This window comes from Amphiura filiformis, chromosome 2, assembly GCF_039555335.1.
Source record: "Amphiura filiformis chromosome 2, Afil_fr2py, whole genome shotgun sequence".
Lineage (NCBI taxonomy): Eukaryota > Metazoa > Echinodermata > Ophiuroidea > Amphilepidida > Amphiuridae > Amphiura > Amphiura filiformis.
In genome coordinates, this window is record NC_092629.1 from 43,118,127 (window position 1) to 43,146,052 (window position 27,926).

Here is a 27,926-nt window from a genome sequence, read left to right on the forward strand (position 1 = left end):
AATCTCGTGAAGTGAGGAAATATCCACTCACATGGTATGACTGAGCTTTGTATGTTTAGGTTTGAGATATATCGTTTCACAATATAGGTCTGTATTATACATCACGCACAATTGACGCGCCGCGACATGATTTTGGGATTTTTTCCCCCAGTCTGATGATTTTTTTTACCTTCTTCCAGTCTGAAATAAGCAGTACATTATGTAAAATTAGTCTAGACGAGGGAAGCTTTTAGACTTTCTAATTCCTCTCAATTTCGCTTTTTTTTCACACTGACACACATTTTCGACATCATTTTCCAGATAGGGGAAAAAAGTATAGTTCGCATATTTACACTTTTTTCACCTAAAATTGCATTTCTCAATCATGGCAATTTGATTTCGATATATCGCCTTGGGCTTTTTGTTTAATTCGATTCTAATTTAAACCTATTTTTAGTTTTGATGCAAGTTCTTGATAATAACAATAGCTGAAACAAACTACAAAGGGAGCGGGGTATGCATGCAAGCTAGTATTTCCCCAGTAAAAATTATGTGGCTATGTGATTAGGCCTAAATATAAATATTGCCGTCATCATCATCATCTGAAATAATCGTTATGATAATTTATATTATTTAATGATTATATGATATTCAGATTTTTCAATCATCTGAAAATGATATGAGATTCAGATTTTTCAATCATCTGAAAATTATTTTTGAAAATATATTTTATAGGTCAATATATTTTTTTAATTCTAAATTGCACGAGCCCCCCCCCACACACACACACTCCCTTCCCATCCATAACACACCACACACCTGTTCATCCCCTGGAGTCACGGCCCTTGATCCCGGGCCCTTGAGCTCTTCATCCAGGCATTTTTTGCTACCCTGGTAAAAACCCGGAAACAGTCCACTCACAAAACATGGCATGGAAATCGCCGTAGGAAAACAACATTGCGAAACCAGAGCAATGTTTACTTTCATAAATAACGTGAATATAACGGTCAACTTGGCGATGACCTTTAGTGCCGTGACCATTACACTGGGGCCAGGGACTGTCCGCTATATGCAAATTGTCTAGCGTCTAGCCAGCCGGCCATTGAGTTGTGGTCAAGGACATCGGAAGTGACGTCATTCACTGATGGGATTTAGGCTGGGGAAGCCCTTACAACAACAGCTGAGTAGATGTAAACATTACACATGCAGAGTCGTCTTTCGCATGAACATTTGACAATATTTTACAAATTCCGACATTTCTAGCTGCCTGATTTCATTCTAAAATATGGCAACCGATTCTAACCAACACAAAGACTCTATGGAACACGGAGGTGTGGAAAAGAAGATTGAAATAGAGCGAAAATTCGCGGTGACGAGCGACGCCGGGGAAAGAATTCTGCAGGCTGGCGGTATACGCATCAAAGAAACAACGTTCGAGGATGCGTATTTCGATACCAAATCGTACCAGTTCACCCTCGCTGATTGCTGGCTAAGAAAGAGAGATGGTACATGGGAGCTTAAAGTAGGTGTTCATGAAGACAAATTGGGTGCAACCTGCACGAAATATGTAGAGATAGAAGTGGAAAGTGAAATAGTATCACGGCTAGACGCCATATTGAATGCAATGCATAACCCGGAAGTCAACACCAAACAACAACTCAGCACTCCAGCTAGTAGTAGTAGCGTGGAAGAGTATCTACAGCAGCATGATATGCAAAATTTCGCCACGTTTAAAACTACCAGGACATGTTATCAAATTGGGGAGGATGTTTCTGTAATTTTGGATACAACTGATTTTGATTTCAATGTAGGAGAGATCGAGATTATGGCTTCCGAGAGCAAGGTTGAGGAGACAGTGCAACGTCTGGAAAAGCTCTCCCAGGAATTAGGTTAGTTGGTATTTAGGTGGCACAATGACCAATATGATTATTTATAACACTTTATTTAGTACCCTGTCCATGGTGTGTGTAAAGGAGTACAGATGCACATTTAGAGGCATAGTCCCCCATGAAATATACAAGCACCCAGACCCTTTCCTTTGATGTTGACCCACAACCCCCACCCACCCCAAGTGGCCGTTCACAAACACTTGTAACAGGGGGCCTGATGCCAAAAAAAAATTCACTTATTTTTTCAGGGCCCCTCTTTTGGACCAAAAGTTACTTTCAGGGCCCCCTTTTTGGCCATGGAAAATGAACGTCAACCCCACAGAAAATGTTCTACGAGAAAATTAAGGTGCTATTTTAAAGGCCCCCTTCTGAAGGATAAAAAATGTCAGCCCCCCTTTTTGCATCAGCCCCCCTTTTACAAGTGTTTCTGAATGGTTTTTAACTTAAATCTTATGTAAATGTTTACGGTACTCTTCGCACAGAGCTAGCTTTATCAGCTGGATGAACACCTAAAATGAAAGATGCCTCCATAATGATGACTGGTCGATGGCCATGGGGACTGATCATGTGTGCAGGGGACAAGTACAGCTAAACCAAATATGAAATGAGGCCAAATAATTCCACTTCACAGGCAAGCATAGTCAGGAGACCATCAAGACTTGTGGATTCACAGCCTGAAGATTGGGGGGCAATTAACAGGGCTTCCCAAATGTTTTTCATGGGGGGGCACAATTTCTAAATCGTCCAGCTGACTGGCTCCCAGAATGACTTTACTGGGACAAATGCATGTTAATCCCACCCCTGACACACAGTGACTCAGAAATCATGGAGGAAAGCCTGATCTCACCACACACATGACAATATAGTAAAAAGGTGATGAGACTGGTGTGAATTGTAAGGATGGTTCTGTTCTAAACATAGGTGGTCAGAAGTGAAGCTGTTGGGGTTTTTAAACATGAATGCACCCCAAGAACTATCAAAAAAGGGGTGATTGACTGCCTCCCTATGCTTCCTTTGATAACAGGGAAAGCAAAATTGCAATGACCAGCCTAGTAACAGTGGCATGTACATAATATGTCCCACTCCTGACACCGGGGTCAAAATTCTGTAATGTACCCCTGTCCCCCTCCCCCTTCTGGCTATGATACTAGGGGTAGTCTGTGCTATAGACCATGTACCTATTATTATCCATAGGGAAGGGATCTATACTGGGTATCACACATTCACAGCTCACAACTTCGTCGCTCGTCCTCCCTTGATCGCGACTCATTGCTTTGAGGCTCGATGTCGCGCTCATCCACAAAGTCTTAAGGGGGAGAACATTTTTTGGTAGGCAATTATGAAATTTGCCTCCCCCCTCGCATATAATTATTGCACAGCCTATTAGTTGGTTGTGGGGTGGTTGGCAATTTATAGTCAATTATCTTGTGCAGGAGAGGGGTTATCCAACAGCACAAGTCCGCAACCATACTACCCATTACCCGGATGTACTCCCACAGAGGGGGGAGTCAGTGGGTTAACTGCTCCCTACAGAAAATTTTCAGGGATGAAATGGGGATGGCAAAGAGTAAAGTTTCCTTAAAATGACTAAATATGGGACAAAAAATTGACAAATGGGGAGAAAAAAATAGGCTTTTCCCCCTCACACAAAATTCCTGGCAACACTACTGAACCCCCATCCCCATGACACTTTACAAATCAGTTTGCTTTGCACTTTTATAATTTATTCTTTCCACCTCTTTTGCAAGATCGTTATAGTTTTACCCTTTTTTTGATTGGAAATATTCTAGATTATATTGGGCAATTCCCATCAAAATCCATACGCCCCCTGTAGAAGACATAACCTTAATCGTCCTCATATGGGATGTAGATTTCAAATAGAGTCACCCATTCAGGTAACCCTATTTCATTTGAAATCTGCACCCCCTGTGTGGGAGATAATCAGATTAAAGTTATGTCTTCGATACGGGGGTTGTGAATTTCAACAGGAATAGCCCATTATTTATTCATTCTAATTATTCATCTGTACACAATATAAGTACTTTAAGGGGGCACTACACCCCTGGCCAATTTTGTGCCTATTTTTGCATTTTTCTCAAAAATTAAAGTGCATTGGTGACAATTAAGATATGCATGCTGTAGGGGCAAGGACTACAACTATTGCTCTGAAAATTCAGCAACTCAAGGCAAGTAGTTATTGATTTATTGATCAAATACTGGTTTTCCCTCATTTTTGACTGCAATTCCACAACTGCTGTCTGTGCCGAAATAAAATTTCCAGTACAGTAGTTGTAGTCCTTGCCCCCATAATATACATATCTTACTTGTCTCCAATGCACTATAATTTTTGAGAAAAATGCAAAAATAGGCACAAAATTGGACAGGGGTGTAGTACCCCCTTAAACTGTCAAATTGCTCAGTTATCTATTTGCCCACTTGGCTTTTTAAATTCCATTTTTTTAAATGTGATTAATAATATTCAATATTTTTGTATTCTTTAGACAATTTGCAGATTGATTTTCGGAATAATTTGTTTTTGACACATTTAGGTTGTCCACCCACCCATATTCTAGATGTTAATTTGAGGTTACAACTGAATTTTGACTTTAGGGTAGTGCAAAATGACAAAAATCAATGTGTGCACTCACCAGAACAATGGACAAATTCAAAGGGGGAATGCATTGTGATGACATGACCTTAGGGGTGGAGTGATAATAATGTGTGCCCCTGGGTGGTGAATTCTTAAAATGGTCTGTCAAAATCACTTCCCCCTCCCCGCTTTGGCTGTGCCAAAAAATGAGCGCAGCGAGCAGGACATTTTTCCACATTTGATAGTGTTTCTAATATTTTCCTGCACCTTATTAGGGCGTAATATAGAAATGGTTTCCTAAACATCTGTGCCAAAAATTGCCCCCCCCCTTTTGACCTGCCAAAATGCTTGACCCCCTTTTTGGCCTGCATTCCACCACCCTGGGTGTACTGTACCGGTACACATAATTATTGCTTGCACCACCCCTTAAGGTCCGTTCATACTACCACCGAATTTGTGTTGCATTGCTTTGTGATGCCAATATATTGAATACTTTTTGCCGCAACTCAAATTCAAGTTCAAATGTATTTAACTTTATTGCGATATCGCAATGCAGTAGTATGCAGTACGATGCAGTGTGGCAATGCACCGCATAGTGTGAGTACTTTATATAACTGTGCTGTGTAGTAACCTGAGTGGGCTATTCTGAGAAGCAACAGATCGCAAATGCGGTGGTAGAATGAACGGACCTTTAATCTTCAACACAGGGGGTGCATTTTAAATGTGGTGGGTGGGTGGGTGAATCCATTATGAATCTACACACCCTGTGTGGGAGATTAAGGGGGTATATGAATTTCATATGGAATCAATGGCATAGCGTCATAGGGGCAGGGGGCACGTGCCCTCCCCCCAATCGATCTGAAATTTTTAAAAATCCCATAGGAAAATGGCCAAAAAATGGCTTGTGCCCCAACCCCAATCAGACCCGGTGCCCCCCCCCCATCATGGTCGGTGCCCCCCCCCCAATATGATGACCCACGCTACGCCACTGCATGGAATAGCCCACTCAGGTGACTACACAGCACAGTTATATAAAGAACTCACATTTCCTTTTGGTCTTTTAAACTTCTGCCACCTTTCATTAATTTTTGTTGTGTGCATGTGGTTTTTTTTACAAAGTTGTTCCTTAATTCTCAGAAATTGAGAGTAGCTCTTTATTGTTGTCACCCATGGCCTCTATGCTGTTAAATAATTATATTTGATAAATCATAATGTAGATTTTTGTGTAAAATTTGTGATTTGTGTTTATAGTATTATGAATTGTAGGTAGATATGATGCCGTAGGATCATTAAGAATGATATATCTCCCATCATGCATTGCAGCTAGTGCTGTCATCAATATATTTTCCTCGTGTCGAAATGTCATGATGTCTAAAGTTCGATCCCATTGTTGCCGTAGTGTCAACATTTATTCATATATTCAATAAGTTAGCAGTGTCCAAATTTATTTGAGGAACAACTTAATGAAGCAAAATAAATCTTGTTTGTTGATGTCCACTACTCCACATTGCCCATGTGTTGAGTTGAGATTAGCTCTTGTTCAGTGTACACTGTACAGCACTTGTTCTGTATGTAGGGGACTGTGTCTGGCCCTCTCTGACATCCAAAATCCACCAGTCCTAGCCTCGCAAGCACTCGCATTTGAAGGCCGGCACAAATCTGGGCGCGAGGAACTGGAACAAGTTCTAGTTCAGTGCAGAGAGGTGCTCTGCCTTCTCTGACATTACAAAATCTACCAGTACTTGTTCAGTGCAGAGGTGACAGTGACAGGCCCTCTGCACTTTGTCCAAGCCCCCCCCTCTTCTTCCTCGGCATGAGGAACTGGAGCCAGTTCTAGTTTCAAATTTTCACGCGCTCCGCTCCAAGAATTGGAAAGGGTGCCATTATGTATCCTTTGCCCTGGGCGCCACAACACCTAGCTACACCACTGTCCTACACGTCGGACTATGCACATCCTTGGTCAGGGGCACCTGATCTACTTTCGCCCCCGGGCGGCGGGCACCCTGGCCCAAAGTTACGCCACTGAATAAAATCCTTTATTTTCAACTCTTAAATTTCCTTCCAAACACCAAATTTCCCAGGAATGAGGTTCCCAATTAACCATTTTCAAATTGTCCTCTTGAATCATCTCTCCTTTAATACTCTTGTGTGCTTTTCTTTATACTTTGCAATAGACTTCAACATAAAAAAGTCCCAAGTTCTTTTCCCAAAATATCAAGAGCTATCTTAAGATCCACTGAACCAATAATAGGCTTGTTTGTACTCATGTTATTGCATTTTGCATGCTGATTCCAAATATGGTCATGAAAATGTACAATATTTTGACAATTTTGAATTAAAAAAAATCATCTACAGTCGACACTTGTGTGGGGAGAGTTAATATATAAAGTAAAGTTTAATTATGGCGAGTTTGGGCCATCCCCCATTTTGTACCTTTTAGAAGCTTTTTCAAACATGTTCACAGAAATGACAATTGTTTTTGTAATCGTAATTAGGCCTATAATTTCCTTGGATAGGTAGGGCGAGTATTTACACAGATGCATCATGGGAGTACATTAAATTAGCTAGTTGGGTAGTATAGGATTAGTGTAGTAAAAGTAGGTGAGTTCACAAAAATACTGACTGTCACTTGACTTTGATTGAGGAAGGGAGATGGTAAAAGGCTGCCTTGGGTTGCCATAGAGGAGTAACATAACTCTGCAGATGACAAGTTTCAATATTTTTTTATTTATTTATTTTTTTCAAAAATTTCAAAATTGTACATTTTTATGACCATATTTGGAATCAGCATGAAAATTATGTTAAAATGAGTACAAACAAGCCCAGTATTGGTTCAGTGGTTCTTAAGATAGCTCTTGATATTTTGATAAAATATCTTAACTCAAAAGTCTAGTCTTGGTGCTTGTTTACTTCACCCAGGACTACGCCTTATGAGACTACGACTTTTTGTTGTTGTGGAAGCCTATTCACCTATTGTACCTATTCCACCATATGCTTGAGAGCCTCAAACTGAGAGCCTCGAACTGGCAATAGATATGAAAGGAAGTATTATGTAACTTAAAAGGGCATTTCGTGATCCACAGCCTCATCCCCCCACTTTTCTCAAAAAAAGTTGAGATTTTTGTATCACTAGAAACATCTGGCTACATAATGTTTATGTACAAAATATTTCTTGCAGATTAATTCGTTTAGCTATCGTGAAATTTGAATTTCGTTCTGGTGCACCAGAACGAAATTACAACGTATTGTCTATGGAGCAGTGTAATACACATAATCATGCATAACTTGCAACGCAAAATCGGAATCAACTGAAATTTTGGGAATATGCTTTTTTCGTGGATATGTACTGAAAAATGTCTTAAAAAGAGGATGCTAGGATCACAAAATACTCCTTTAATGCAATGTTACATGACTGGTTCAATTCCCATTCATGCATGCTGTCAGATCGAGGCTCTCCTTGCATATGGCGGAACAGTGCAATGGGTGAATTATGGCTTGCACACAGATAATTAACTTCGATATACTTATACTGGCTGGCCCTTGATTCCAACATTTTGTTATCCCCACCCATCCAGCAGCCATTCAGTGATGCACTTTCCATTTCATAATTTGCTAAATAATAATGACAAGAATACAATGACTTATGATAAGATATCTTACACTTCCCACAATGCATTTCTTCCAGTTTAATTCTCTGTACTGATTTGATATCTAGTGCAACATGGGTCGATAGTGACAAAAAGTACCTCAATGAACAGAACACATCCAGATCTTGCAAAATATGTTATTCCTTAACTATCGACCCATGTTTAGATAGTCTATTCTTGACATGAAAACAGAGGGAACCTGGACTGTACAAAGTAATGGAAGTGTCAATGATGAAATGAGGTGATGCATTATGTTGCAAAGGATTCTGGGAAGAGTAAAATATCTTCTGTGACAATGACTTATGAGATGCTAGTAGAAGTGAACTAGTTTTTACTTCAGTAGTTATGAATGGGTAATTCCAGTTGAAATCCATACACCCCCTATGGAAGACATGATCTTAATCTCCCACACAGGGAGTGTAGATTTCAAATGGAATCACCCATTCAGGTAACCCCATTTGAAATTCACACCCCTTGTGTGGAAGATTAAGGTCATGTCTTCCATAGGGGTGTATGGATTTCAACTGGAATAGCCTGATGGCTAAAGGGTAATCAAAGGTTGCAAACAAGATGATCATATTTACACAAAGATTTACTTCCATCTGCAAGTTTCACATTTTCTCCTAATAAAGAGGTTTCTTAATGTGTGTACTTTTTGATGATGGATATTGCCCTGGGGGTCACACTTTTAGCAATTATATTGTCTTTGCATTACTTGGGGGGGGGGAGGGGGTTACTCAGTACAAATGACCATACAGGGATGTGCAGCAAATATGAGTCTCATTTTTGGCCATTTATTTTGGTATGTTATAGCCATTGATCCCTTTTCTTTGCCATTTTTGTTGAATAGATGGGTTATTATTTTCAAAATTTTCCCAATTCCCCCCCCAAAAAAATAAATTGTTGGACATTTTGGCAATTCACATTAATTTGGCAAAAAAATTTTACTTTTGGTATATGGATTACCCAAATTTCTTTAAAAATTAGTTGTGAAGGTTAATTGTTGAAAGTTTATGGTGTACACTTAATTTAAACAGGGATCCCTGATTTAAAGCTGCAAAGGGAATCGGGGGGGGGGGGGGCAAAATCAACAAATATTTATGTAAAAGTGCTGCAAAAAGTGAATTTTTTGTAATTTTGGGTTTTTAGGGGTATAGGGACAACTGGGGGACATCCCCCATGGCACAACCACTGCTTGAACCTTTGAAGAAGTCACTTGATGGTCTGTAATTATATTATTTATGATTCATATAATGCCATATCTCATGAACATCTTTGCAACTTGTTTTGTCTCGATAAAAATTACTTAATTGAATTCCATCAAACTTTCTCACAGTTGTCACTTTTCATATTTACATGCTCTCTTAAAAAAAACAAATCTATTTTTAGTCTTTTGGTAGATTTATTCCTGGTCTGTCCCTGGTTGGACCACGCTCTCCTAAAAAAAACAAATTTATTTCTAGTCTTTTAAAAGATTTATTCTAGGCTTGTTGGAAAGAAGCTGTTAAATCATCAATTAACAGGTAGCTTCGTCAGATATTGTGACAACATTTCTTGGAAATTGTCCTAAAACTGAACATTATCTATGATCCATGTTCGTCAGCCATAATCTTACCTGCCAGGCAGTGTCCTATAGTTGAATTAATTCTTGCTCTACCTTTTAGTCTCATCATCCTGCGTCATAGTTCATCATCTGCATTCACTCCTGTAGTTATAATCTTGAACTTTTGATGTATAGGGATGAGTTTCGATCACCAGAAGTTGTCGGGGTTAGGTGTGAAGTTCATACAAGTATATGGGTCGATGAACTCTGTCATGGAAGATTGGAATGTCTAGAGACTACTTGAAGGCAGACATAATTGTCACATCTCATTTGATTCAGTTACAGATTTTTGTAAATTGGTAAATCAGTGAGAATTAATGTGCTGCAATGCACTTTACAGATTTTTTTCATATTAGAATATTCAGACTGTTCCTGTTGTGAACTGGGAGGGGCACATATCAATAAATTTTGGTGGGTATGTTCCCTCGGAATTTTGAGGTGGTGGGTCTTTGGGAGCTGATGGCGTACCAGTAAAAGGGAGTCTTTTGGAGCTGCAAACAAGTAAAATGGGGACTTTTGGAGCTACAAACTGTCAAAATGAAGGGTCTTTCTTCAATTCTTGGCTTTTGGTTAAAAATCGCCTGAAAAAACAAGAAATACAAGGAATGAGCAATTTTGGGGTCTTTTAGAGCTGAAATGATCAAAATCAAGGGTCTTTTGGAGCGCTATTTTGGTGAAATATAGGGGATCTTTTGGAGCTGCGAAAGACAAAAAGGGGGGTCTTTCCGGGGGAACATACCCATATGGTTGTTTGTGTTAAGTGCCCCCCTAATGAATAGTGGCATAGCCAGGTGGGGGAAAAGAGGATCAGCTGCCCCCCCCCTGAAAATGCCCCCCCATCAGGTGGATTCAGGACACAAAAAATGAAAATGTCTGTTAAATTGGTTCTTTTTGGAATCACTTTTCTTTCTTACCAAGACAAATTCCTGACTTTTTGTTTTGTGTCTGCCATCAGGATGCAGATAAATACAGTCTTATAAAATTGTATTTTTATTATTTTAAATATTGTTTTTTTGAGGACATGACTGTTTTAAGAGTGGTTGCCTATAAAAAGTAAAGGAGTTCAATTGGTGAGCATTTTGTGTGTGTGTGTGGGGGGGGGGGGGTACCAGTCTGTCTAGCTTTGGCATGTTGTGAAAGACTGTGCAACAATAACAAATCAAGAACATCTATATAATATGGCAAGATGAATCTGTATGTCCTGCAGAGTTGCCAGCTCATTTGTATCCAACCCACTGAAGATGAGCAGAAACTTGATATGGGCTATTCTACTTGAAATCCATACACCCCCTATGGAAGACATGACCTTAATCTCCCACACAGGGAGTGTAGATTTCAAATGAGAGTCACCCATTCAGAACAACCCCTTTTGAAATTCGCACTCCCTGTGTGGAAGATTAAGGTCATGTCTTCCATAGGGGGTGTATGGATTTCAACTGGAATAGACCTTTGTAAGATTAGATGATTAAGAAAACTTGTGGACAATATTTGATTGAAGTTTTATTTTGAAACAAAACCGTATCTTGTGGATAATAGCTTTTCTTACGTTGTTGATCAGTCTGGCTCTATTGGACACCCTAAAGGATAATGGTTGCATTATGAAAAAAGAGGGTTACCTAAATCGTCTACAATTTTGCATGTTCTTTTACTCTCATTGAATTTAATATCATAATCAGTGGTGTAGCCAAGGAGGGGGGGGGGGGGGCAGGTGCCCCCAGAAGTCTTGCCCACTGTAGGATGCTGGCTGCCCTGTTTTTAGTCCATTTTTGAAAATTTTCATCAAAGTTGCCCCCTCCCCTGGAAATTTGCCTTGCCCCCTCACTGAAAAAGTCCTGGCTACGCCACTGACCATAATGTACAAATATGCCAAAACAAAAACAAAAAACATTCTGATTTATTGTTCACCCAGTGGCATCGTTTGGGTCATCTTATGGGGGGGGGGGGGGCACTGACCCTGACGGGGGGGGGGGGCACCTGGGCCTGATTGGGGAACACAAGCCTTTTTTGGCAATTTTCCTAAGGATTTTCTACATTTTGAAATAGATTAGGGGCTACTGTGTCCACCATTAGTTTCTTCCCCACAGCAGATTAATCAAAAAATAGTCTACTTATTAAAGTAATATGTGATGTGTAGGGAGTATGGAACATAAATTGCAAAGCTGCTCATCTATCATCCATTCTTACTCCCTCTGTCAAGTTAACTCGCCAATTAATTTCACCACATTGTCATATTAAATAAAACACATCACAGAGATCATGCCAGTCAATAGCCATGTTAAATAAATCAAAATGGCCGACTCCTCTTTTCCTGACAGGAAACCAGACCTAATTTGCATATGAATCACACATTTTTTCACCAGACAATCATATTTTTCTAATCAATCATAACGAGAGGTGTACGACCCTAATATATAGAAAAGGGATGTATGTCATATTAAGTCTCATATCGGGTTACTTCCTTTCTGAGAGTTTATATCGGTTTTAAGAAAGATATTGATGGGAAGAAGAAAATGAAAGAAGAACTTCTCCATATTAGAGCCATGTTTAGTCTCTTGTTTGTAAATTAAAAGGCTATTCAGTATTCATACTACTGATTATTGAAGTACGGTGATCAGGGGTCGCATTTTTGTGCGTCTGTGGGTCCTGGACCCCTTGAAACTGACCAACAGGTCCAATCAAAACTTTGTGGACCCCTTAAATTTTACGATGCACAGAGGCTTTTAAGCAGAACTTTACCCTGGGACTTTACTCTCTAAAACACACTGTCAATCATACTTGTTTGTCAATCCAATCAGTACAATACGTGCTAGATGTACGTCCATCCACCAACTTTCGCGCCCTATTCTAAGCACGTCTTCCCTTAACCCAAACTGAGTCAATCATAAAAAACCTCATGCACAAAGCAAGCGCAAGTATCCCATGTGATCCGATTACATCACCATGTGAACAGTCATACGGGCACAGAAAGCTTGGCCGGCCAAGGTACACTGTACCCCAGTGGCACGCTATCCCCGGTCGTGTGTCTCGCTCCTGAGGGTCCGTGGTTCAAAAGCGAACCCGAGAAAAATAAGTTTTCTCTTCTTCCTTCTTAATTTCTTACTGCTCACCCAAAAAGCACCTGTGCATTAGTGTTATTTTATTTTTTTGATAAATGGAAAGGAAAGAAGGAAGGAATAGAAGTTGTTTGTTTTGGTCGGAATTCATACCCGAGACCCCTCACGTGCCTAGCACTAGGTTGGCAACTGGTAGCCATGGGTCTTTCACTGGCTAGGCCAACAAAACCGTACATATAAATCACAGGGGGACAGCGTCAATGCATCACATGGGATGGATGCATGCGCAGTGGTCGGATATATGACATAGTCAGTATAGCTGATGCTCTGCATACTAGCCATAGGCTTCATCACAAAATTCAAAAGTTTTGAAATATTTTCTCAAAATATCAAGAGCTATCTCAAGAACCACTGAACCAATACCAGGCTTGTTTGTACTCATTTTAATGCATTTTTCATGCTGATTCCAAATATGGTCATGAAAATTTACAATTCTGAAATATTTGAAGAAAAAAAATTGTCGTCTGCAGTCGACACCTGCGTGGAAAGAGTTAATGTATATAAGTCTACATAACAGGAAACATCCCGTAATTGTAGTTTGATTCTTCTACATTTTAATTAGTTCGCCACTCATTATTATAACCTTTCAAACTGAGATATAAAGATATTTTAAGTAACAAATGAGTTGCAAAATTATATAAACACTTTACAGGAACCCCAATTTCCTTCATTTTCAATACCATTTCTCCTGTTTATTAACATATTGTTAATCATATCATAACTTTCTGTAAAATGACCAAATAAAGAGAGAGAATTGCAATTAAACATGAAAAAACATAGGAACCCCACATACCCTTGACTTTCAATAAAATAATTGGTTTCATTGATTCTGATTTTGTTAACAATACCTTTTGATGTGAGTATGGATGCGTCGCGGTAATAATAACACATTATCGTAAGGGTAGATTCGGTTAACTGGAAGACAGTGCTTTCATTACTAGCTAATTTGTAGGTCTAAATCGATGATATGAAAACAACACATTTAGGGCGATATCTTATGCTAACAATTCAATGATATTTAGTAATGAAGTGTTGCCATAATCCTGCTGTAGTTGTCTAATTGGGCTGCTTTATATTTAAGGAAACAAAAGGGAATGTATAAAGTTTTGACAACACTTCAGTGCCATTAGTAATAATGGTGTTGCCAATATTCTGGTCTATCAGTCTAATTGGGCTATTTTAAATTAAATTTAGAAATAAATGGTTCATCATATTGGGCTACGGTCCGGCTACCAGTACTCTAAAGAATTCAAGGTATAAAGAAATAATTGGGTGTCATCATCATTAAATGCTACACTTACAGGTATAAAATGTTGGCAACACTTTTAATGATGAATGTATCCTTTTTTTAATTTTATGTATAAATGTATCCTTTTGATGGGTAAAGATGGGGAATGCTTTATTCAATAACAATTTATAATTGAGAAAGATGTATTTTAGTTCATTTTTTTGTGATGATCATGTGAGTTTATAGATGATGTACAAGACCTGGGTTCAGTCCATGCCTGTTGTGGGCATTTTTCCAGGGGGGGGTAGGCATGGGGCAATGAATTTCAATTGGGCATTTGTTGCATTTCAAAGAGTGGGAATTTTCCATGATGGTGGGGGGGGGGGGTAGTAGGTGAGAAAACAAAAAAAAAAAGAGTAGGAGGAAAATATCAGTGGTAAGCCACTGAGAATCATGCTACCTCAGGGGAAAATTGGACTGTTTCAGCGTGTTTCTACTGAGCGTGTTTCTACTGAGCAAAGGCATGAATTGTGGGTTTAGGACCAGAAGGCCCCAATTACAATAGCTGCCAGGTGTCATATCTTTTTGTGTACAATATAAAGTACAGAAATTGTCACAAAATGTACATAGGGCAGCTATTGCAATTATGACCTTCTGGTACCAAATCCTCGAAATGGTTGATGGTGATGCGAGGAATATGCGGTAACTGCCGCAGTAGAAACAGATCGGGTAAAGGGCGAAGCGGGTGATTCGAATGAACCTCTTGAGGTGGTTGTTAATATGGAGAATACACAGTGACATTCACAATAGAAACAGTTCAGGTGATGACACCAAGTCACTTACTACAATCAGGGTTCCCACACATTGAAGCCTTTAAAATTCAAGGACTTTTCAAGGACTTACTATATAACACAAAAAGCTGCATATTAATGAAAGTGACAGCTCCTCTTAAATCTTCCCTCCCCAAATGTTGTCAAAATTATACTTCAGATAAAATTCCAATTCCAAAATTCCAAGGACTTTTAAGGACCTTGTGCAAATTTCCAGAAAAGGTGTGAGCAATCAATAAAAATTCCTTTAAAAAAGGAATGGGGCGCCCAATGTGAGCTTGGACGTGATATGGTGAATTCCATGGTGTGTAGATTTGGTATTATAATGATTTTTCTAGGGAAGAGTAGAAGATGATCAAATGCAAGAGAAATGTGTTTGATTGGGGAAGGTGTATGACAGGACCGTTTTGGATGAAATAAATGGGAATGAAGCTTTCGTGTCAATTTGCGATTATGTGGGGTGGGGGAGTTCTGTTTTTGGAAAACTGCCTGTCACAAAAAAAGATTTTCTGGACTTTCGCCCTCCACACTAAATATGTGGGTAGTCACCGTAGCAAATTGTTACCCTGCATTTGCACCACAGCAGAAACAATCCGGTTTACGACAAGAAGGTTTAAAATGCAAGGGAATAAATGCACAGCAATGTGGGTTGCTTTACAGAATAAACACGCTGTTTGACTGGTTCCCAGTATCATAATTAGTGCACAATGTTCTGCAGATAGTAGCAAAGACAATAATACTGGAGTTTGGTACAGCACTGCCTAAGGCCTCATTTGGAGTCTAAATAGCTTGATTTTCAAATTGTCGCATGCATGCGGCCTAAAGTGTGACCTTCATTATCTGATACGCCCAGAGAAGATATCGTAACCTTCCCAGAATCCTTTGTAACACGTTATACTGCCGCATGTATAAATTAAGTGACACTTTTATTTCGTTACACAAGCCCCCTGTAAAACATGCCTTTTCATGTTAAAGAGGAAGCCCTGCCAGAGCAGTTCTTCTGGGGTGAACCAAACATGCCTGGTTATCAAATTACTAGTAATCAGTGACAAGGTTATCTCTGAATTTGATGGGTGTTAATTGATGCAATAACATATTAAAACATCAATTAGCACCTGTCAAATTCAGAGATAACCTTGTTACCGATTAATTTGATAACCAGGCAGGTTTGGTTTGCCCCAGAAGAACTGCTCTGACAGGGCTTCTTCTTTAAGAACAGGTTGACTAAACAGGGATCATTAGTTAATAAAGTACTGTAATTTGCAACATCAGGACATGCACTGTGCATAATTTTTTTCACTAAAGACCCATGTTGAAAATAGCCTATGAGCACAGGAACTGAAACAAAAAAATGCATTATGGGAAGTATAATATATCTGCTCTGTGCTACGCCTAGAGCAGAATTCATTATTCCATCTAATAAATAGGGTCTAATTCAGAGATAATCACCAAATATTTGATATTGGCTATTGCATTTTTATAATGCTATGAATCAAGATTGATATGAAACAATGTAGACCGATCTAGGCCTATTTGTATGTTTCTACTGGGGAAAGGTTGCCATGTGATGCATACTGCTATTACTTTTGATACCACTCAGATACCTCCACATTTTTTTTTTCGAACTTTCAATATATCTGCCAATCACCACTCTGCTGTGTTTCTACTGAGGAAAATAGCACACTGCAGAATAAACCTCATGAGTTGGTTAACGGTTGCCGGGTGACCACACTGCATCACTCTGAACCGATCTGTTTCTACAGAGCATGTAACCGGTAACATGCTCTATAGAAACAGATTGGTTCACCACCTACCCTCCTTCACCCAGAAAACTCTTCAAGTTCCATAGTTCATGTAGTCTCTGAGATAACAGAAGCTGTAAGAATGTGATATGAGGACCTTGAGTCTTATCACCAATCTTTGCAAACCCTGTCTCCCTCACCACCCTCCACATCTACCCTCCCACAATGTACTCAACAACCCATGCATGCACCTTCACCCAGAAAACCTTTCTAGCTCTATAGCCTCAGAGATAACAAAAGCTACAAGAATGTGATATGAGGAATAAGCAGTCCTTTACAAACCCTCTCTCCCCCACCACCCTCCACATTGATCAACCCCACTGTGGCGTAGCCATTGGAGGCAACAGGGGCAGCTGCACTCCCTGTGAGAAGTCTTTCCCCTCTCTTTCCAGCTCCACAGCCTCTGACATAACAGAAGCTGTAAGAATGCAATACAAGAACCCTTGACTCTCATCAGCCTCAGGCCTAGCGTTTTGATGGCATCCACATCTCATGTATTTAAAATGTAGTTGCTATTATAAAAAAAACTTTTGATATTTATAATATCTTGTATTTACTAAACTTTAATTATATTTAATATGTAATATCTTGTTTTATGATATATATTGTTATATGAGATGGAAAAAAAATAAAATTGAATTGAAATTTAATTTAATTTAATTGAATCTTCAAGCAACCCATACAAACCCTCTCTCCCTCACCACTATCCATGTCTACCTCACTCCTTCCATAGCCTCCATAGTTCCATAGCCTCTGACATACAGAAGCTGTAAGAATGTGATACAAGAACCCTTGAGGCATCATTAAGCAACCCCTTACAAACCCTCTCTCCCTTCACATCTACCCACCCCACACTCCTTCATAGTTCCATAGCCTCTAACAAACCCTTTCTCCCTCACCACCCTCCACACCTACCCTCCCACAATGTACTCATCCACCCCCACCCCGGCTCCCACCCTTTTCCAGCTCCATAGCCTCTATCATAACAGAAGCTGTAAGAATACGATACAAGAACCTTGAGCGTCTCATCATTAAGCAACCCTTTGCAAACCCTCTCTCCCTCACCACCCTCCACGCCTACCCACCCCACACTCCTTCCATAGCCTCCATACTTCTATAGCCTCTGACATGGCAGAAGCTGTAAGAATACGATACAAGAACCTTGAGTGTCTCATCATTAAGCAACCCTTTGCAAACCCTCTCTCCCTCACCACCCTCTACATCTAGGCCTACCCACCCCACACTCCTTCCATAGCCTCCATACTTCTATAGCCTCTGACATATCAGAAGCTGCAAGAATACAATACAAGAGCCTTGAGCGTCTCATCATTAAGCAAGCCTTTGCAAACCCTCTCTCCCTCACCACTCACCCCTCATCCCATCTACCCTCCATCACCCAGAAAACTCTGTAGTCTCTGAGATAACAGAAGCTGTAAGAATGTGATAAGAGGACCTTGAGTCTTATCAACAACATTTGCAAACCTTTTCTCCCTCACCACCCTCCACATCTACCCTCCCACAATGCACTCATCCACCCCCCATATCTACCACCCTCCTTTTCCAGCTCCATAGCCTCTGACATAACAGAAGCTGTAAGAATACAATATGAGAACCTTGAGCGTCTCATCATTAAGCAACCCTTTGCAAACCCTCTCTCCCTCACCACCCTCCACGTCTACCCACACCACACTCCTTCCATAGCCTCCATACTTCTATAGCCTCTGACATGGCAGAAGCTGTAAGAATACGATACAAGAACCTTGAGCGTCTCATCATTAAGCAAGCCTTTGCAAACCCTCTCTCCCTCACCACTCACCCCTCATCCCATCTACCCTCCATCACCCAGAAAACTCTGTAGTCTCTGAGATATAACAAAAGCTGTAAGAATGTGATAAGAGGACCTTGAGTCTTATCAACAACATTTGCAAACCTTTTCTCCCTCACCACCCTCCACATCTACCCTCCCACAATGCACTCATCCCCCCCCCATATCTACCACCCTCCTTTTCCAGCTCCATAGCCTCTGACATAACAGAAGCTGTAAGAATACAATATGAGAACCTTGAGCGTCTCATCATTAAGCAACCCTTCGCAAACCCTCTCTCCCTCACCACCCTCTACATCTAGGCCTACCCACCCCACACTCCTTCCATAGCCTCCATACTTCTATAGCCTCTGATATAATATCAGAAGCTGCAAGAATACGATACAAGAGCCTTGAGCGTCTCATCATTAAGCAACCCTTTGCAAACCCTCTCTCTCTCACCACCCTCTACATCTAGGCCTACCCACCCCACACTCCTTCCATAGCCTCCATACTTCTATAGCCTCTGACATATCAGAAGCTGCAAGAATACGATACAAGAGCCTTGAGCGTCTCATCATTAAGCAACCCTTTGCAAACCCTCTCTCCCTCACCACCCTCTACATCTAGGCCTACCCACCCCACACTCCTTCCATAGCCTCCATACTTCTATAGCCTCTGACATATCAGAAGCTGCAAGAATACGATACAGAACCTTGAGCGTCTCATCATTAAGCAACCCTTTGCAAACCCTCTCTCCCTCACCACCCTCTACATCTAGGCCTACCCACCCCACACTCCTTCCATAGCCTCCATACTTCTATAGCCTCTGACATGGCAGAAGCTGTAAGAATACGATACAAGAACCTTGAACGTCTCATCATTACGCCAGCAACCTTGGTATACTACAAGTAATTTAGAAATAGTTCCTCTTTAATATTAACCAATATTACCTCAATTAGCGCGACAAAATAGCCAAATGAGTCGGAGCGCTCGTTCAAGTTATGAAATCATTTTGATTGTTTTCCTACGTTCTAGTTGCACAAAAAAAAGGATATTATCATATACCACGTCCAAGGCCACGCTGTATATGAGCCCTGCGGGTTTTTTGGACTCGAAACATTAATGACTTTGAATAGTATTTTGTTATATGTTGTTATCAAACTCCAGGGACGAAATAAGTAAGCTTGACTATGCATTTGACTTAATAATAAGTATGCCAATGATAATTAAATTTAATCAAATATTCATTAAAAATCAATCATGATGGATGGGAATATGAAGTTGGATGGAATATAAAGTAGTTTGCCGGTATTGGTATTTAGCGATTGAGAAATCAACATTTGCAAGTGATTAAAATAGCACTTTATTAATAGAGTGCATAACTGTGGCTTTTAAAACCCCCTCATCATAGCATTTCATGATATAGCAGCACAAATTATTCTTGATTCAAATAGAAGTATAACCAGAGAAACTATTGAATAGTAAGGCCTAAAAAAAATTGTTTGATTGGCGTAACATAAAAAAAATAGGGTCGATAAAGGCCTTGAATTTTTTTCCCCCAATTTAATTCATTTTTTATTTATATATACCGTATATAGGGTCGGTCGGGTTACGCCAATCAAACTTTTTTTTTTTAGTCCTTGCCTTCCACAGGGGGTGCATGGATTTCAACTCGGAATATTTTTGAAACTATGATCAAATCAGCACATTATTATTATGGTCTTTAAATTTCAAATCTCAAATTGAGAAAAATGAATGTATAAGTTTTTGCATCAATCTTCAATTAATCTTCAAATAATTTTCATGAAGGTCATGATCACTTTTGACAAGTAATGGCACAAAATAAAGCTGATAAAATTCTATTTAAAGTAAAAGTGTTATCTCAAAGTTGGGTTTCCTGCAAAGTCCACCCTGTTGATGTGATAAGAATTGGTCAAATATCTAAACTTAAAGCCATAATGTGTGATTTGCTCCACAATTTTCTTGAATTTCTACTTTTTGCATGATTGCCCATGGTATAAAATATAACATGTGAAAGTTTAAGCCTGAAGTACTTTAATTACAGTAAAATTTTAGAGTTTTTATAATAAAACTGGGGATCTTGGGTTTTATTCGCCAATCCCTCTATAGAGCTCCACAGTTCAGTAGCTAAGTGGTTTTCTATCAGTTTACCTTATTATTTTGCCTTGAATAATCAGAAAACCTCCTTGACAGTTCTTACTAATATTATGTAATATTTGCTGGCTAAGAATTAACAAAATTCAATTTGACTGAAATCATACATTATGGCTTTAACCCTAACCCAACCAGAGCACACTAATGCACATATCAAATGCATCCCCGGCCCCTGGGGACCCGGGGATGGCCGGGTCGTGGGCCGTGGATTTCGGGTTTAAAAGTTCAAGTCCCGGTAAACACATGGCCAGTCCCGGACCCACCCGGCAAAACTCTCAGCCACTCCCGGCCCCGGGCGAATATCCGATGCAAATCGATGCAAACCCCGGTATTCCTCGGCCCAAGTTCCCGGCCCTGAGCATCGGATATAGGCCTGGATCTACATATGGTTTTAATATCGCGGGCTCAAAATTCGGTATTCAGGTATGTTTTCACTAAATGGACAGCCGAGGTCTGGACATGCTGGGAGGATTGAAACGCTTCAAATATAGGCCAACATGTGTGTTCCATTGCAAATATGTACTCACCTTGTTGCGGAACATCTAAAAACGATAACGAAATTAGGCTACCTAGATTCTCGTCGCTAGTGCAGAGCAACGTAATTCTCAGATATTGGCCTACTGTTTCCACTTTTGGACTAACGTCTATTATGTCTAATGACCCTTTTTCGGACGAGCACACCGTCGAAGGAATTTTACGTTACATCAATGTCGGACCCCAGTCACCGACTTTCCCACTTAGTCATTTCGTGTATTTTTCATGCTTTACAATGGCAGGGGAACGGGACAAGAGGGGGATCCATGTGTGCCATGAAGTGCTATATTTAATATGCATGCTTGTTTTAAATATATTTATACGAGGCATTAATGGCGGGTCGGAAAATGACGGGAATAAACCGGGGGCATAAATCAGGAATATCGTATTGATATAGGCCGGGATATAGGGCCTACATGTAGGTCTATATATATGATTAAAACATCAAAGATATGAAAGAAAAAGATCACTGCATTTACATCTGTCCACGATTTATATACGGGAGTGGCGAATGTTCGATCTTTGCATGAACATTTCAAGCACATAATATTTTAGGCCTTTATATGATTTTTTTTATGTCAATCCAAAATGCAACTTCAATAATTATAATGAGGCTATTCTGTAAAGGCCCATACCCCATCCAAATAGGCCTACCTTGTATCTTGTTTAAAATCAAATGACCATCTATCAAATTTTTGGCGTACTAGTTATTAATATTTTGTTTCACAAGGTTGTCATTTTGGGTACGGTAATATTGAAAACATCCATTCAACGATTTGTGATTAATGATACTGTTAAATGCTCCAACATGAAAATATATAATATAGTTTTGATATCTGTATATTCACACAAGACATTGAATTCAATTTTTATATCATACACCTATAATTATTTTTTTAAAGAAGAAAAATACAGCTGGAGAGTTTATAAGAACAGGTACACTACATATAGTATCCAGTCTTCTATTAAGTATTATGGCCATGTAGCAGTCGATCGTAGATGTCACAAAAGTATCATGGATTCTTTTATTATCACGGTCAGTTTTGTTTTTGAGCGTAGGCCTAATAATTTAAAACTTTACTCTCGGCGTGTGGGTAAAACTTAAAAAAAAAAAATATATTTGGCATAAATAAGCGTATAGCAGGCTCTCGTTTGCACGCGTGCATGTCAAGAAGCCAGTGTGGTCTGGTTAAACATGTTAAGTTTAGAGCCCTGCTAAATAGCAGATACATGAACTACTATGGCAAAATTTGGAAACAACAGCCAAGATTTTCTTTTTGGAATGGATTTATATGAACAGTAACATTAATGTGGCGACTCAGTGGATTAATAATATACATCCACGGCTCAAGTACGGCGAAGTGATAGGATTCCCTGACCCATAAATGTGGACATCCTTACTAGCAAACCACGGCCCATTTTACTGGTTGGAAAACCCGGGTAAGTTACGACATAATCCCGGGCGGCTCGGGTAAAGTCCGGCCCATTTTCCCGGGTTTTGGCCGACGTCAAGTCTTATACCAGTCCCGGCCAACACCCGGCTCCCCCCGCGATACATTTTGAGTCAAACCCCGGGTCACATGATGTCAAGTCCCGGACCATCCCCGGGTCCCCAGGGGCCGGGGTTGCATTTGATATGTGCATAAAGCTCACTATCAAAACCACTGCTCGTGCCCGGGCGCGTGCATGCATTCCATGTGGTGCGATGACACAATCAGCCTAAGTCATATATACTCAGGGAATCACTGGCTGGACCAGCGTAAACCCCGTAGCAAGAGGAAGGTGATCTTCTGCGTGGCATTCAAGCAGTGGTGGCACTAAGGGGGGGCAAGGGGCATCCCCAAATATTTTTCTTGCCCCCCCCCCCAGTTCCCCCTCCCCCACATTTGAGGCAAACCCCCCAAATCACACACATTTCCACTTTTTGTGGCAATTTTGCTGCAAAATTGGTTGATTTTGCCCCCCAAAAAAATTCACTTTGCCCACCAATCCCCCCCCCCAAAAAAAATAATCCTGGTGCCGCCACTGCATTCTCTTCTCTCCTCTTCTTTCCCTTCCGATAGCAAAAAAACCATGGGCATGGTTAGGGTTAATGACTGATTGATATCCATAAGTATTTCAGAAAAGGAGTGATGTAACTTGGTGGAGGGTTGGCAATTGGCGGTCTTAAAATTCCACTAGGTTTTTGTCGTAAAATATGCTGATTTGGTCACTCATTTGCATTTTTTTATTGGAATTTTTCTCCCAGCTCCAAGTGAAATTGCCTTGGTTAAAATGATGCATGTCACGGTAGAGGCATTGTGGACAACGTTTTGCATCGAGAACCGCAAAACGTGAGAACCGCAAAGTTCAAGTTTAGACTCTTCCCAATAAAATCCCGTCTGACAAATCCAGGCCTACTCTGCCCGCCTTTAAAACAAGGGTTTTTTGTTACCTTTGTACCAAATGATGGTTGACCTATTATAGTATCAAAGTTTCAAGGAGTGACTAGTATAAAGTCTGAACCTTTACCAGGGCCCAGACTTCAACTATTAATCACAAATTGTTGCTAAATTTGTACAAATTACACTGATAAAACTAAGTTATAAATGACTCATCTTTTAAACCAGGCCAGTAGGTAATTTACATCAAATGACCCACATTCTTTGTGGTTTGTCAGGTGAGCTGACAGGTAGTAGGGGATGTAAAAGGGTAACAACTTGTCCTGAATTTAATGCTCTACGTGCTTCCCATAGGCTTCAACAGAAAAAGTCTCCAAGTTTTCAGATATTTTCTCAAAATATCAAGAGCTATCTTCAGAACCACTAAACCAATACTAGGCTTGTTTGTACTCATTTTAATGCATAATAATGGGGGGGGGGGTGTTCTTGGTTGAAGGTGTACAAGAATGTGCTGCAGTTCTGGGGTACCTTTTCAGAGATTTTGGTGTATTAAAATGGGTGGGTTTTGGTATATAAATGGGTGGATTTTGGTATATAAATGGGTGGGTTTTCATTGGAGACCAATACGCCCAATTGAGCGCATTTTGGCAAAAGTGCCCTTAAAACCATCCAATTTGGGCAAATTTGGGTGCTTTTTGTGAAAAATTGGTATAATAATGGGTTGCAAAAACAGCAAAAAGGCGGTATAGAGAAAGTCAGCATCCAAAACCGGGAGTAAAGAATGAAATATACATCCAGGGAAAAAAGTTCACTTTGGCATTTGCGAGGGCAGGCAGGCAATTCTTATAAGGCTGTTAGGGCACCAATGCAATCACATGCTAAAAAATACAACCAAAGTTACACATTTTGAGGGGCACCAAGGCAAATGGCATTGCCTTCGGTGCCTTTGGTTATTTTTTTCCCTGTACATCCCTTCACAAACAAAATGTTGGTAAACAACAAACAATTGGTTCAGTTTTATAGACTCTGACACTCTCAGTTCACACTCCTGTATTGCAAGGGCTTCTATATAGCAGCCAAATTTTGAATCCTTTATAAATCTTCTCGTTCCCACCAGACTTGTAAATTTATTAAATATAAATAAATTCATAATAATATTCACATTTAAGAATCACTTCAAATTTAAAGTTTACTTATATGACATCTGGTTTAACCTGGGTTCCGGAGTTTGTCGTGTAACGTCTGCGTTTTCAATTAAGACAGGATAAGCCTGTTAAAATGTTGTCATGGCCGTGAAGTTGATTTAATGCGGTGTTATATGTTTTAACATCCACAGACGTCATCGCTTCCAAATTCTGCCATATTTGTTAAACACACCAATAACCGCTGAACCGATACTAGGCTTGTTTGTACTCATTGGAATGCATTTCTTGTGTTGAATTCAAATACGTTAATGAAAATCGAAAATTTTGAAATTTTTGAACATTTATTATATTTTTGTGTGTTTTTTTGAAGCATATCAATATATGCGTGAATGGGGTTAATAGTGTGTTCTGAGCGGCTTTTGTCCATGTCTCCTCTTGTCCTGGTTGCTAACCTTGCTAATGGGACATTCCAATTGAAATCCACACTCCCCCTGTGGAAGACATGACCTTAATCGTCCACACATGGGGTGTGAATTTCAAATGGGGTTACCTAAATGGGTAACTCTATTTCAAATGTACACCCCCTGTGTGGGAGATTAAGGTCGTGTCTTCCATAGAGGGTGTATGGATTTCAACTGGCATAGCCCAATGCTGCGTGTTATTGCTGTTTCATACTTCCTCTGTAGTCTATTCGAGAAAGAATTCCAAATGTTTTAAGTTTAGCTAATTGGCTTAATATTGTTTGATGCTATAGTATGTTTAATGTGAAAATGGATGTGTGGAACACAGATGTTTGGTTTTTATTTTTAATACAGCTTTATGTTATGAAGATCAATGGTATGACCAGTGGCGTAGCTAGGGGGCAGGGGATCGCTCGCCCTACAGAATTTCTACAAGGATGAAATGGGGATAGCAAAGAGTAAATTGTCATTAAAATGACTAAAAATAAGACAAAAATTGACAACTGGGGATGAAAATTTGGCTTTGCCCCCCCCCCCCCACTAAAATTCTGGCTACACTGCTGGGTATGATCTCAGATGGTGGGGTACTCACAAGCCAGTGCTTTACAACAGAGCATAATGAAATAGTGTGATCAGTAATCATTGATCAATCAGTAGGGATTTTCAAAAAGAGGGGGTCCTCATAGGGTGACAGTGTGGACAGACAGGGTCTATTTTTATGCATATCTTTTTCAGATACTCTATAGCAAATATTTTTTGGATTTTTCAAAATACGACATGACAACTTCACATTTTTGAAGAAAAGTAAACATTTTGTCTCTATTAAATGTGCCTATCAGGTGGCAGATTATTGAAAAAAAGTCATGTGCTAAAATATTTATATAAGGGGTCATTTGATGACAGTAGTCATTAGGTTCTGAGATTTGTCCTGAAAAAAAAAAAAGGTTGAGTTGGTTCTGTACACACTGCAGTTGGACCCGGGGGTCTTTGAACATTTATAATGGGATGTGCCACACAAATTTCGGATGCTGACTCTCCATACCTACTTGGCTGTTATTGCAACCCATCAGTATACCAATTTTTCCTGGGAATTTTTCACAAAAAGCATCTAAAATGCCCAAATTGGATGTTTTTAAGGGTACTTTAGCCCAAATGCACCCATTTGGGCCTAGTGATCTTCACAGCACACCAACACAGCACACCAAAATCGCTGAAAATGTACCCGTGGCACATTAGTATACCTTGAACCAGGGAGAACCTCTTGAGGGGTATTTCAGTATTGTCTTTAGAATCACAGGCCTTTGATTTGTAAAGTTATTTTTCCTCAAGATAGATAATAGAACTAAATAAAGACAAATCCATCTCAACTGCAGGAATGTGTAAATTCATTTTTCATAACGGAAAATGTGATAAAAATGTGTTTGCATTGATGTCAATTTCCCTGTGTTTGGATGTCTTCTGTTGACGTAATCACGGGTACACACTGCAGGTCTAGACAGGGGGGATTAGGCCTGGGATTATTAGTGGGGGTGGGTGTAATAACTTGTAATATCAGGGATTCATGTTGATCAAAAGTGGCAGGGTATCCAGCTAGATTGGCCTATACCAATAGGTGGGGGTAGACTGATTACTGGCCCATAGTGCATAGAATGAATAAGTGAATGGTCTTTGTCACTCAGTCAGATGTATGTGATTTTTTTTGGGGGTGGACTTTTTGACATGGGGGGTGCACCCCCTCCCTTGCGTACGGGCATGCACTCGGTAGTTGTAAACAGAATAGTGGTAATAAATCTTATACTGGAACTTACTTTTTGTAACTTTGCTATAAGTTGCATCTGGAACCACCAGACTTCATTAGGGCACTGTCCTGCTGGACTGGTACCAGTTGCATAGGAGAGGCCTTAACAGAAACCATCTGGGAGCGTATTGAGGAGGAACCATTACTAAAACAAGTGAGGACTCCGCTTTAACTTATTTCATGCATGGGACCTGGACATCAAGATGATACATTGCTGTGTATCACATGATCAGTCAGTGGCGGCACCATTGGGGAAGGTCAAAGTGAATTTCAGGGGGGGGTGCAAAATTGCCAAATTTAGCGCAAAATTGCTGGAAAATGTGGAAATTTTTGTAATTTTGACCAGTGCAGCAGGTCCTGATGAAGTCCCGGGATGAAGCCTGGGGGTTCTATCGTAGCAAAGTTGCAAAAAGTAAGTTCCCATGTTAGACTTCTTTCCAATATACTAAATAGAATGGTTGAAAATGTTCAAAGAATGTGAAAACTATAAACAATGATGTTTTTTGAGTTGGATAGATGATGGTAACTAATTATGAGGTATGAAATTCATGATTTTTTTTTCATGAAATATTTTGCATTATCTATAAACTTCAAAATGGTCATATATTTGTGTTATATTTATCTTTGTTGGTGACTTTATTTCACCCAAACTGGCCAGATTTGTTTGATGAAAACAAGCTGTTGCCATGACTACCACACACTTTCACACAGGGCTGACATAAAGCTAATTTTCCATCTTTTAAGCATCCAGGTTGGTAATTAGGTCAAATAGGCTACATCTGTTTACCAGTGTTGTATCAGTTTGATATTCTATTTCTCAAGATGATCATCATTTCTGCACAGGATGATTGAAATGATTAGTCGTCTGGACAAAACATACTGCATGTATGATATGCTAACACATTGTAATGAAGTCACATACACATTCAATAGCTGCAATGTGC

The 27,926-nt window shown here is 39.8% G+C and overlaps 1 protein-coding gene across 3 annotated transcripts in view; it reads left to right on the forward strand.

Annotated features, from left to right (window-relative positions):
* Positions 1-967: 967 nt before the first annotated feature.
* Positions 968-27,926, forward strand: part of LOC140146247 (thiamine-triphosphatase-like) — a 234,773-nt gene continuing 207,814 nt past the window's right edge. For 2 of the 3 annotated variants that reach the window (XM_072168028.1, XM_072168029.1), the window contains exon 1: positions 971-1,868. In XM_072168028.1, the coding sequence (XP_072024129.1) occupies positions 1,265-1,868 (604 nt within the window). In that variant the 5' untranslated portion in view covers positions 971-1,264. Of the gene's footprint in view, positions 1,869-27,926 lie in introns of all 3 variants that reach the window. The other variant, XM_072168030.1, reaches the window with a different exon arrangement.